General features: G+C 45.8%; 1 protein-coding gene across 1 annotated transcript in view; it reads left to right on the top strand.

Moving 5' to 3' along the window:
• Positions 1-13581, top strand: part of LOC138454580 (ATP-binding cassette sub-family C member 12-like) — a 392790-nt gene that overhangs the window by 232169 nt on the left and 147040 nt on the right. Inside the window, exon 7 of the mRNA XM_069607051.1 lies at positions 77-214. Within this exon, the coding sequence (XP_069463152.1) occupies positions 77-214 (138 nt within the window). The remainder of the gene's footprint in view (positions 1-76; positions 215-13581) is intronic.

The raw sequence follows: 13581 nt of genomic DNA on the forward strand, positions 1-13581 counted from the left end.
CCAGTTTGTATGAAGGTGTATATTAAAAATGTAACATTGAAAGCCTGATTATGCCTATCTTTTTTTTGTGTTTCAGCATCTTTCAGAAAGGTATTAGTGAACTAAAGCGGCTTGAAAACATAAGTCGATCTCCGTGGTTTTCTCATATAACGTCCACTGTGCTAGGCCTTGGAACCATCCATGCCTATGACAAGAAAGAAGAGTACATCAATCAGTAAGTAGTTGCACTGGCCACGGTGTTAATATGTTTTTGGTAGTTGCAGAGTTATCTGGTAGTAGAGAAGCCTAAGAGGAAATTGCGAGAAGATATTGAATTAGCAATGGGTAAATTGGTTAATGAAAATGAAGTGTTGATGTCACTGCATTTTGGCATGAGGAAAAAGTGTTACAGTCAGTCATTCTTTTACTTTGTGAGTACCCCCAAAGTGGGTAATAAATTAGCCAATTTAAAAAAAACCCATTTTTGTGTGATACTGATGTATATTCCTTACTGACCGTACAGTCCTGTTGCTGAGCTCAAAATAAAGACAATAAATACTCTTCAATTGTTAAAAAAGAATGTGAAGGAGTTCCACTGGTCTCCAGTATTGGGTCTTTCATAAATTCATATACTTTTGAACATTCCATAACTCAGGCTGGAGAAAAAAAAATTCTAAAATAATTACCAGACAAACATGCCATTGAACATAGTTTGCATAGCTTGTCTGAAGGGGCTCCCGCTTCTTTGAGCACGTCCACAACTAGGCCTTTATGACACACCCAGTGCTATCTGACTGTATTCTGCAACTTACAGTTTCACTTTCAAATTACTTTCCCACATGTTGATTAAAAAACATTAGAAAATGGGGGGGGGCGCTGTGACGCGCCGAACAAGATGGCCACCTGATCTCAGAGCTCTGAATCAAACGAAATCCTGAAGTAAAAATCCTGCGGATCGAGCCAACTACGCCTGAAACAAAGTGCTCGAGAGGGTGTCTGAACCTCCCCTGTTGTGTCCGGTGCCAGTTTGGGACAAATCCGACAAGCCGATCCCAAGAAACGCCGTGGAGAGGGGGGCCCGCCGTCACCAATGGCTGCGCAGCTTCGCGCCGTAATCTCTGAGGATGCGACGGATGGCGAGAGGGTGCCTTGCATCACGCTGTAGCTGATGGCCCCCGGACACTGACCCACACTGCGCCCCTGGAGCGGAGCGGGCACCCTCCCACGCCAATGCCACATCGCCTGACAGCCCGTGTACCACGGGAACACAAACCCCAAAGCCGGCTGTCTCACACAGGCGGGTGGAAGCGGGCGCGAAGATCCCATAGCCCGTAGCCCGGCCCTGGGCTATCCTGCTCCCCGGCGCCGCAAAGGACAACTGCACCCCTGCTGAGGGGTTCGCAGAGGTACATGGGCACCTGCTGCGGCACCCGGCTTATCCCTCCTCATCCGCCCAGCCTGAAGCCCGACACAGCGCACCATCCACACCCCGCCAGCTAAATACTAACTAACCCACCACCCACACGGAGCGATTGTGCCAGCAAACTCTCTGCAAGACCCTAAACTACTGCGTAAGCCCACACAGAATACTAGCCGCTCTAAAGACCCTCACCACAACTCACACCGTCCGGAATAACCCCAAAAGACATAATTGGCCCAGTACCACGCCTGGACATATAAACTTGTGAAGGAGACGTCTTGTCCCCCCTTCACCAACACATAAACCTCTCCTGCTCCAGTGCAGCAGCCCAAGGCCGCTTTATAGCAATGGCAGGGGACACCAAAAACAAAGACAAGAGGAGGGGCCCCATGGATGCTTTTGCAAACTCCTCCAACCTAGACCAGGGTACTGAACCCACTGAAACCTCCAGTTTACCTATGTCAGACCCACCCCCTCAAGAGATGACCCAGTATATGGCCGCTATGGAGAGAGGCTTTGCACCGATTAACACTAAACTGGACGACATAGGGGACAACTTTGCCTCTATCCGGGCGGACATAAGAAAAGTAAACTCCAGAGTTACAGAAGCGGAAAACAGGGTTTTAACCTTAGAAGACACGGCTACCACACAGGGCTAACCCATGGAGAAAATTCAAAAAGACGTCAAGGCACTACAATACAAGTGTGAAGACTTAGAATCCCGCTCGAGGTGCAACAACATCAGGGTGGTAGGGGTAGCGGAGCACAAGCTCAACACTACCATGGAACAATTTCTCGAAAACATGCTCCACTCCCTATTTCCAGAAGCACAGTTCTCGAAACAATTCTTGATCGAAAGGGCACATAGAACACTAGTCACACCCCCTAAACCTGGAGCACCACCACAAACCATCATAGCAAGGCTACTCAACTACCGGGATCACGACCTGGTGCTCCGTCTGGCTCGTGATGAACAAGGCCCCCTCACATTCGATTCTAATCGCATTCACATCTACCCAGGCTTCTCTACAGGGTAACAGACCGCCCAGAGATCCTTTGACTCCGGTAAAAGAACATTAAGAGACTGCAAAATAACATACGCCATGATGTTCCCTGCCAAGCTCTGCATCCAACACGATGGCAAGACACCATTTTTTGACTCACCGGATACAGCAATGTCATACATAGAGAGACATATCCCAGAGAGGCCCACCGAGATTTGACCACCTGGAATCCAGACTATGAAATTCGACAAAAATAAGAGCTCCTACTCCGCACTGCAGAGGCAGCACCAACAGGCCGATCCACAAGATCATGAACGCTACAGTCCCGGAGCAGAGATGGGCCACACTGCCCCCTCTCTACTTGGTTTCTACTGCAATGATGCAAATGGTTTTTTGGAACACACCGCCCGATTGGGGGGATGGTGAGGGTGGGGGGTGGGGAAACAATTAGGTAAGTTGCCTGTTCAGAGGAAGAAGGTGCGGAAGTTACAAAAAATTGCACCTATGAAAAGTTTGTGTTGTTAATAACTGTTGGCTTTTGAACAAAGAAAACCTGGCACGGGCACAGAGGGGCAAAGATCCCCAAAATACGGCTGAAACACAGGACACATCAATGACACTATACACATGGTATCTCAACATTTGAACAGAGACACTAGACTTCTGTCTTGGAATGTAAGAGGACTTCTTAACCCAATGAAAACCAGGAAAGTAATAGCATACGCCAATAGACATAGAGCAGACTTGGTCTCCAAGTATACAAAACTAAAATAGATACAGATGGCAGATACGTGATAATCTGGGGAATAATGCAGAGTCAAGAACTAGTAATCATAAATACCTACGGGCCAAACATCGGCACACCTGAATTCTAGCAGCAGCTTGGAATTCTAATAGCGCCGGCAAAAAACACAACAATTATATGGGGAGGAGACTTTAACACCATTTTAGATCCTACGCTTGACAGAACATCCTAGGTCCAACGTGCAAACTCCAAAGCAGCACTCACCATAAATCAGGCTAGGTCCGACCTACCACTGGCAGATGTCTGGCGAGAAATTCATCCTACCACCAGAGAATATTCGTTTCACTCATACGTTCACGGATCAAGTTCTAGGATCGACTACTGGCTTTGCTCCGCAGACCGTATCCCCGACCTGAAAGAATGCACCATATTACCCAGAACACTCTCGGACCACTCTCCAGTAATACTCGAATCCAGATCGGATCGACAAACCATGAACATCAACTATGGAGGATGCCTCCGGATCTCCTACGGGATACCTCGGTGCACGCACCACTCCAGATCGAAGTACAGGACTTCTTCGACTGCAACCGAAACTCGGTGAAAACATGCCATACAGTATGGGAAACCTTTAAAGTGTAGCTCAGAGGACACCTGATCTCCAAGATTCATGACACTTTGAAAGATATACGCATCCAATGAACCCGAATTGAAACCCACATCAAGGAGTTGGAGACGACATACGTCAAAACCCCTGAGCCGGTAGCACTATCCACACCGAACGACGCTTTGAACAAATTAAAGCGCTAGCGGAACAAGAAGTCTGGTATATGTCTCAACCAACCAAAGCCGGAAAATACAGTGAAGGCAATAAATCTGGCAAGATGCTAGCAAACCTTATCAAGACTGAGCAGGGACACAGGCAAATCACCAGTATAATGGATGAACAAGGTTCAACACATGTAGACCACTTGAAGGTGAACGCTGTGTTCTGAGATTTCTACAGCAGGTTATGCTCAATTGCTGACCAAGTGACAGCAGAAGAACTCCGCGAACATCTGGACTCCTTCCCACTCCCCAAACTCTCCAGAGAAGAAAGCACCATGATAGACCTACCTCTTACCCTAGAGGACATACAACAAGCAATTAAGGACCTTATGGCGAGCAGAGCCCTGGGATCCGATGGTCTCCCCGCAGATCTCTACAAAACTTACATAGACGAACTTGCCCCACATAAACCTGCACTCTCCCCATCCTCATATAGACCGCTGTCTCTCATAAACATAGACACAAACATTTTTGCAAAAGCAATAACAACTAAGCTAAATCCATACATGACCAAACTAGTTCATCCAGACCAAACAGGCTTCATACCTGGCCATTCCACCACCCTGAACCTCAGGCGCTTCTTCGCCATCACGTCCCAAATGGACCACTGGGCACAAACGGTGGCAGTTACTTTAGACGCGGAGAAAGCGTTTGACTCCATCTCGTGGAAATACATGTACAGAATATTGGAGAAGATGGGGTTTGGCCCAGGATTCCTCAGCTTCATAAAATTACTATACCGCAACCCCTCCGCCAGAGTACGGACCAATAAAACTCTGTCCACTGACTTCGCATTACAGAGAGGCACCACGCAAGGCTGCCCCCTCTCCATTCATATTTGCCCTGACAATAGAAGGAATAGCAGCATACTTACGACACAACCACGCCTGGAGAGGGATCCGTATTATGAGATCCCCACAATTCATCTCCCTCTACGCAGATGATACGATGCTGTATATCAGAAACCCAGACACACATCTGCCACCGGTCCAACGAGACATTACCAAACTCAACAAGTACTCTGGATACAAAATCAACCAAACCAAGTCTGAAATAATTCCACTGACCGAGTCCACAACCCAGACCGCAACAATGAATGATTTACGTTGGTCCCCCACCTCTACAAGGTATCTGGCATCATCGTGGCACCCGACAAAAAAACCCTGTATGCAAATAATTATGCCCCATACCTGATACAGCTTGAACTTAAGCTTAACGCCTGGACCGAACTGCCACTATCCCTGTACGGTCGTATATCACTATTGAAAATTGTGGTAGTCCCAAAGCTACTGTACCTATTTAACGGTATCCCAATGTGGCCAGGCAAGAGATTTTTCGACACACTCCAAAACCTGGCCACACGCTTTATTTGGGAAGGGAAGGTGCCCAGACTTAGCTGTTCCAAATTGTGTGAAAACTACGATACGGGAGGTCTGGCGGCCCCAGACTTCCAACTATATTATTATTCTGCACAAGCACACTTCGCAAAATACTGGACAAATACTGCAGAACGATTTGCACACATACATGCAGAAAAGTTCACAGCATCACCGCTGGACCTCCAAAGCATGATATTCGCTAAAGTACCACGAGAAAAGACCCTGGCTGACCCTATGGAATCGACTGCAAGAACATGGGCACAGATTCTCAAGAGAGTGAGATGTGAAATACCATATTGGCCACACCTACCCCTATGGCGTTACCCAGGACTGGAGCCCACAACAGACCACACCATACAAGTACTATGGGACCCAACAAAACAAGCCAAAGTTGGCGATCTCTTTCCGGAAGGTCGATTTCTCACGGCGGCACAGATCCAAAACAGAGCAAGCAACAGCCTGACCTCACTGCTACATTATCAAAAATTAAAAGCCTACTGCAAGAAGAAATGGCCGTCCTTTCCTATTGCACCACCAGTCCACACATTTCTATCAGAAACCCTGACAGAGGAAGGCTTCACAGGCAGCGTGTCCAGCCTATACAGAATCGCTCAATCCAACACTCCATCCGAGAACGAAATGAGAGCCAAGTGGGAAAGAGACTTGAACATTCAAATAGATGATCAACAATGGGCAAATTACTACAAACACACAAAAACCATATCCCTATGTGCAAATTTCAGATTTATTCAATTCAAGATGTTGAACCAACTACACATTACACCCAAACAAATTTCCAAGTTCGACCCTACCAAACCGCAAGCATGCCCCAAATGTAGCCAATCGAAGCAACAGCCATCCATATGTCTTGGGAATGCCCGCCATTAAACAATTCTGGACAGAAGTGACAGACACCGTGGAAGACATATTAAACATTAACATTCCTCCCACACCACTGAAATACCTTCTGGGAGATATCGGCAAGGCTTTGGTTAAAGCCCACAGACTATTCGCAGTGGGCGGTGCAGTGGCTAAACAGAGTATCCTTAGAAAATGGAAATCAAAAGTACTCCCCACTCACAAAAGTTGGTTACTTGATCTAATCCACACACAAGAAAATGAAGAGACATATGTACGAGGGATCCAATCCACGTCTAGGCCCAAGGACATATGGGCCCCCCTCAGGGCATGCTTACTGGCGGCAGAAGAAGAAAAAGGAACTGAGAATGCACCAAATCCCGCTGAATAACTCATTGCGATGTGTCCTCCTTCCCCCCCTCTCCTTTCCTAAAATTTCATCCCCTGCATCGTGTATAATATGACTAAAGATGGATCTTGCTATAACTGTGAATTGTAATACCTCTCCTGAACATGTTTTCCCGTAATGTGTCGATGCCAGTATTAAATAAAGTTTAAAAAAAAAACATTAGAAAATAACTTCTGCCAGCATTCATCACCAAGAAGATTCTCGCAAGAGAGTCCTATAACACACATATCCCCACCGCAGTAAGAAGAAAGGTTGACACCAACTTTGATGGGCAAAATATTTGGGGTGGTGGCAAAGTTCTGCTCAGGCCTGGTGGTTTTAGAATAGTGGTTCAAGGGGTGTCAGCAGACCATGGTGTTTCCCAAGAAAGAGTCAAAGGAGGAGGAAATCCATGAGATAGAGAAGGAGCTTTACTGGGCAGAGGTGATCACCCTCAAGGAGATACCTAACTATGTGCTGCATGCCAATTCTCCACCAGATAACAATTTTCCCTTCAAGGGACTGATTTTTAGAGGGGCAATCACTTTTCACCTGGGAGGAGGTGACCACCCTCATGGTGACTCTGAATATTGTCCTGTCAGCCCCTTCATCACCAGACAATTATGTCACCTTCCAGTGACTGATATCAAGGATGGCAGAATATTTTCCTCAGAAAGAGGACTCTGTTTTGAAGTCAAAATAGAAGAGGGACAGTTATCTGTAGCTGTTGATCCCTTTTATGCCTCAGCAATGGAATTTGAATTAGAAGTTTCTCTGAGCCCCAGCTCATCACCCCAGGTGGCCTGCCGGCTGGACAAGAATGACAAAGCTCCTCACACATGACAATATGTTTCACAACCAGACATTCCCAGATTCTATCATGACTACTGTAGTAATGTGGAGGTCTGGGATGCTAGGGTTCCCAAGGAGCGGGAAGTATGTGTCCTTGCCAATTAGGTCTGCTATTATAGTGACAATTCAGGCACATTTTAAATGGGTCTTTTGGGACAGAGTCCATGCTTCCTTTGAATTCCTCCCACAGCATGGGTGTAAGACCTGTTTGAGGAGGGCAGCCTTGCCTTAGAAAACATTAATTGGGCAACTCAAGACTTTGTGGTCCTTGCTTACAGGGGATGAAAGATGGTGTAGTGCTAAACTGACAATCATAGCTAAAGTTGGCAGGGTTTAGGCCAGAGGTACAGGCACAATCATTAGAATTGCTGTTCGCTGTAACACCGCTATTTGACAAGTACTTTGAGGATGCCATCTCATGCTCATGATAGGGAAATCTGGAGCAGCGGAAATCTTGCATTCTAGGCATCCATCTTCATCAGCCACATCAACAAGAAGTGGGGGTAATTCCTCATCATGGTCCTTCCAGAGCCATCATCCATACTTCCATGTAACATTTCCCTCTTTGAACAACATTACCAGCAGAGAAGCGGGAGTTCCTTTTGGCCCTTGCATAGGGCCCACAGAGAATATAACCCTCTCGCCAGCCCTGATTTGACCCAAGCCCCTCCATTCTGTTGTACCCCTTGCCAGCCTATTTCCAGCTGCCCATCCTAGAGAACTAGTAACGGTTCCTGAAGTTCAACTATCAATGGGAATACCTCCATTTCAACATTTTGCCCTTCAGCTTGAGATTGATGTCAGATGAAATGGCTCACCCAAAGGCAGTTCACGTGCAGAGAAGCAGGGTGCATGTCTACTCCTACTTGGATGGATGGCTGAGTCATGAGTGGAAACTGAATTGGCATCAGCTGTTGGTCAGAAGAGGCCTCCAGGGTTTGCTATGGTCACCAGGTTCCATTATAAAGAGCCATGTGGGAAAGAATCAGAGATCATTGTGCAGGTTTATCTCTTATCCAGAGAGTGTGCAACAAGTTGAGGATCTTGCCATGCAGGATAATTCTGATTGTCCCAATATGGGAGCCTTGGTGAACAGAGCTGTTGCATGTTCTTAGGACACCAAAATAGATCATTGTTATTAATATATTCGCATACAATATATAGAAAAATTCCCATGTAGCCACTGTTGAAATATGCTAATGATGTGCTTATCCACAATGAGTGTCAAATTACACAGAGTCATAAAGCTCGTGGCTAATGACCTCAAGCTGCTGAATGGAATTAAATGATAGGGGGTTGTAATGAGGACGGTTGGAGAAGAGAGGTGGGAGAAGGTTTGAAATTTTCCACTAGGATTGTACTGAAAGAAATAACAGAACATACAATTTACCAATCGTATTCTGAAGTCTTTGTGGTTACAACTTCATAATACTGGCAGCGAGGCGGAGGGTGGACCAGCTCCTGACCCGTGCGCACAGTGGTGCAATTTCCTGAATCGGGACAGGAGGTCAAAACGTACACCAACCAGTGAAAAGCTGAGACTCGAGGGGCACGGCAGACAACAGAGGTGCACTGCAATGATAGGAGTGCAAGTGCATCAGGCAGATTGAGCTTATTAGGGGGAGAGAGAGAGAGAGAGAGAGAGAGGAGAGAGAGAGACGCTTAGAGTAAAGTACCTCCCAACGTGGGGGCGACAACGATTACACCACCAAAAAGGGCTGAACTACAGAGGAAATCACCTACTTTCAATGAGGTTTAGAGAATGTTGATTATTGCCTAGCACCGCGTGAAACATAATAACGATTCCGTGGTGGACTGCTAAGTTACCAAGAGACCTGATAAGTAGGGCAAGCTGGACATCTAGCAGAAGTGGGTTTCTAACAAAAGGAAAAAGATAATGACTAGCATCTCGGGACCAGTCTGGTTGCTTCCCACACCAGGTGAATCTACATCACATATTTCCAGATGCCAAAAAGGTCCTTTTTTCTATAGGCCTTGGGTGCACAAGACAGTGCTAACATACTGGGCCTTGTGTGCATCGGAGCTGTGCTCTCAATTGCAGAAAGAAGAAGCCGTGTTCTTGATTGGCATAGTATACTATGGAAGAGTGGCACGTGCGCATGTTGCACTTTTTATTGCGTATTTAGGCTCTCTTTGGTTCTCGGGACACTCTATGGATCCCCCCTCGGTAGGTGGGGTCGCACTGAAGGTACCAAAACTGTCTTTTCTTCTACTGAGAGGGCACCTTGTGGGCGCACACTGCATGTGCCCCACTTTCAGGTCCTGGTTGCCTATGTGGATTCTTTGTTATACAAAGCATGCCCACGGGCAATAGGTGTTATCTCATTTGCATGAAGCAGGCAATTGCAAATGAGGCAATGCCCAGTTTTGAATCTTCTTCTAAAACTAAGACATCTTTCCTTTGTTAAAGCTTTGGTTTGTGATTAGTTAAACATGTGACTGCAAATCAATAAAATAAGACCGCAGGTTTTATTTGAATTCAAATTTCACCGCATGTGCTCTTAACACTCTCATGGTTCTATATTATCACCACAGAGTTGCTAAAATACATTGTTATGACTGCAAGGAAAAATATAATGAAAAATAATAAACTATACTCAACATTAATGTGACACATGTAATATTGTTGCAGTCTTCAGTTGCAGAATGTCAACCCTCACATGCTTATTTTGTGTATGTATTGAGGAATTTCTTAAAGGGTACATGGAGATTTCATTACATTGCCACACACCTCATTAGCACTTTTCAAAATGTTTGTAAACTTACAAAGTCTAAAAATACTGCGTTTCTAGTGGTGAAACAATGTATCAGTCTATTGTCATAAGAAAGTTGCATATTTTTCTAGTACGTTGGCAATGTACTTTCATGTTTGTGTAGAGGTAACACTGTATATCTTATATTGTGACAGACACACTATAAGTCATCATAAGGTGAATATTATAGGATGTCAAGGCAGTATTGTCCACTGAACACATTAATTTTAATGGGCTGAGCACAATCGGTGAACCAGCTAACAAAATGAACCAATGTTGTGTGAAAGAAGGATTAACCAAAATGGCAAAGAACTTTCTGTAACTGAGTGTGACGTATAATTCACGAATTGTTTCCACTAATGAGAATGCCGCTGATTTCAGAATGATAAAGGGTGGGGCGGGGGAGTGCAGGGGGGGTTGGGGGCGGTGAAAGATCATATAGCTGCACAGTACTTTCGGTAGCCATCATAACTGCTTTGATTATCGAGTATATGTCCACCTTGTGTTCATATTCTCTCGACAAAAGAACTTTAAATCTTATACAGCAAATTAAATGGATTACTTTGCACTAAGTTTAGAACGGAAACCTATGTCCCTAGTGAAGCCTTCTTCATCTGCAATAGCCAGGGACACCAGACTGAAACAAGGTGAAAATAGAATAACGCAGTGAACATAGATGACAATAAACATTTCAATACTCGATTTAAAGGGATGGACAGTTGTACATACCATCAGGCAGACTTACTGATATGATATGCAAAATAAAGGGGGTTCTGGGAGTCTCTCGACTGGCACAAACACAGCCCATTGACCTGTTCTTGGGTGGATGGCCCCCGGGAGAGTCTCAATCAAGTCTTTAGCTCACTGTCCCTTTCACAGAGGAGAAATATACCTGCATATCAGTCTTTGTCCCGCCCACACGGGCAGTCCAGCACCGAAATGCTATGGCAATTCTCCTCTGAACCAGAGTACCAACAGCAACCCCATACACGTGTTTAACCCTTACTGGGCATCAACAGTGAGGTGGAGCTGTGCCTCTCTGAGAACAGGGAGCAAGTGAACATTTTCTTTATATGAAAGTGAAGGCATTGCTCCATGTGCTTTTAGTCCGTTAAACTGGAGGTTGCTCATCAGGTTGAAGGTACACACAAGACGTACAATGCCCTCCAGCCATACATAACCAGATTTCCATCAGGTTGAAAGAGCTGTGAAAGTACTTTGCTGTTTCTTAAAGGCAGAGAAGCTCTTTCTGTTTCCCTTTATTCCCCTGAAGTTAGAAAGAGTGGAATCCCATCAGCCGAGCGGAAGTCAATAAGGATTTCCATGTGATAATTAGTTGGTTTTTTTTAAATTTCAAAGACTAGAGGGTCCTGGGACTGGATGGTCCAAGTAACACACTTGCCAATTTTGTGAGCACCACTATTGCATTTCGTAATTTCTAAGCTAATTAAGATGTGTCAAATTCCCTTCTCATGGCAAGAGAACGCTCATACCAATAAATAAAAAAGGCCCACTAGCAGACACGAGCAATGACCACCTGATTGCATTACTAGATGTGCCTAGAGCGCATTACTAGATGTGCCTAGAGCGCATTAAGTACGCGCTCTAAGTAGCGCTGTTTGCTGGCCATCCTTGCTGCTCTACGTGCTCAAGATTCGCCTGGATTGCCTGACCTTGCCTGGACTTTGTTGGTCCCGCCCCCGCCATCGGAAGTGTACTTAATCCCCTTCCTGCGCGCATTTGCGCGCGCGCATTAAGTACGCGCTCTAAGTAGCGCTGTTTGCTGGCCATCCTTGCTGCTCTACGTGCTCAAGATTCGCCTGGATTGCCTGACCTTGCCTGGACTTTGGTATATATTCAACCTGCCCTCTCCATTGACATTATACTTCTTACCTCAAGTATATTCTACTTATATATGTTCATTTCTCTTATTATTCTAGTTGGTCCCGCCCCCCGCCATCGGAAGTGTACTTAATCCCCTTCCTGCGCGCATTTGCGCGCGCGCATTAAGTACGCGCTCTAAGTAGCGCTGTTTGCTGGCCATCCTTGCTGCTCTATGTGCTCAAGATTCGCCTGGATTGCCTGACCTTGCCTGGACTTTGGTATATATTCAACCTGCCCTCTCCATTGACATTATACTTGTTCATTTCTCTTATTATTCTAGTTGGTCCCGCCCCCCGCCATCGGAAGTGTACTTAATTCCCTTCCTGCGTGCATTTGCGCGCGCGCATTAAGTACGCGCTCTAAGTAGCGCTGTTCGCTGCTTCGTTGCGAGGTGAGGCTACCCCTAATGGTCCACATCACTCTTTAGGTTTCCCACCTGTTTTGCGATGCATGTGTAGTCTAACATCCTTTGCTCTATTTAATGTGCTAACCTATTTTTGGCTGGCCTTGCTCCTCATACGACTGCTCGCATCAAATACCAAAAAAGAAAGTTATTTGATTATCTTGGACTACCCTGATTTCTACCTCCTGTAAGGTTATTGCCGTGAAAATGGCAAATGCTTTAAGAAGCATCAAGGGCAAACTCACCGCCCCCCTTCCGCTTTCAGTAACCTCCATTGATGCACTGGTATGCCCGGGAACGACCTCTTACATTGAATTACCAGCCCTGCAAGCTCTGGAGACTACATCCATCCAAAAGGTGCCGTGCACTCTCCGCTCTGCAGAACATGTTGTGCAAATAAACGCTCACAATAATTCACTACTTTCTTCGCCTCCGGTTCCTCCGTTGCCTTCAATCTCCTCTCCCTCAATCAGTCCTGAAGTACGAAAGGCTATCAATGACTTTAAAAGCTGCTCTGAGTCCCCCCTGGTTTCCGGGACTGAGCAATGCCAATTCGATCTTACCTTGGCGAAAATGGAGGCTTTGGACAAGGCTGTTTGTCGTTCGATTGGCTCCCTAACACCGATAGTCTCTAATTGCGTAAAAAACCGCATGGCTTGCCAATCTCATGCGCCTCACGATCCCAAAACTTGCTTGGATATGAGTGCTGGTTCGGCCAATGTTATTCATAAAAAACTCTCTTTTCCGCAACACATTGCTTTCACCTGAATCCACTATCTTAGATAACAAAGCGGACCCTTCCTTAGTACCGCCTGCTGATTATCAAACCCAGCACTCCTGCGAGGGGAACCAATCCCAATACTCTCCTTACTCGTTTCCGGTGATCATCCGTATCTTAGATCTCTTGGATAAAGGTCATGATTTGACCCATCTTGCACTGAGGGAGATCAAGTCAACACAATCACTGATAACTTCAAAGATGGATCGATCGAAGGCTTCATTGTTGCAGCCGAAACGCTTAAAAATGTTCACAATGTATGTCCTACGACCCATCCACCTGTTGTTAA

This window comes from Ambystoma mexicanum, chromosome 1p (assembly GCF_040938575.1).
Source record: "Ambystoma mexicanum isolate Mex_15411 chromosome 1p, UKY_AmexF1_1, whole genome shotgun sequence".
Lineage (NCBI taxonomy): Eukaryota > Metazoa > Chordata > Amphibia > Caudata > Ambystomatidae > Ambystoma > Ambystoma mexicanum.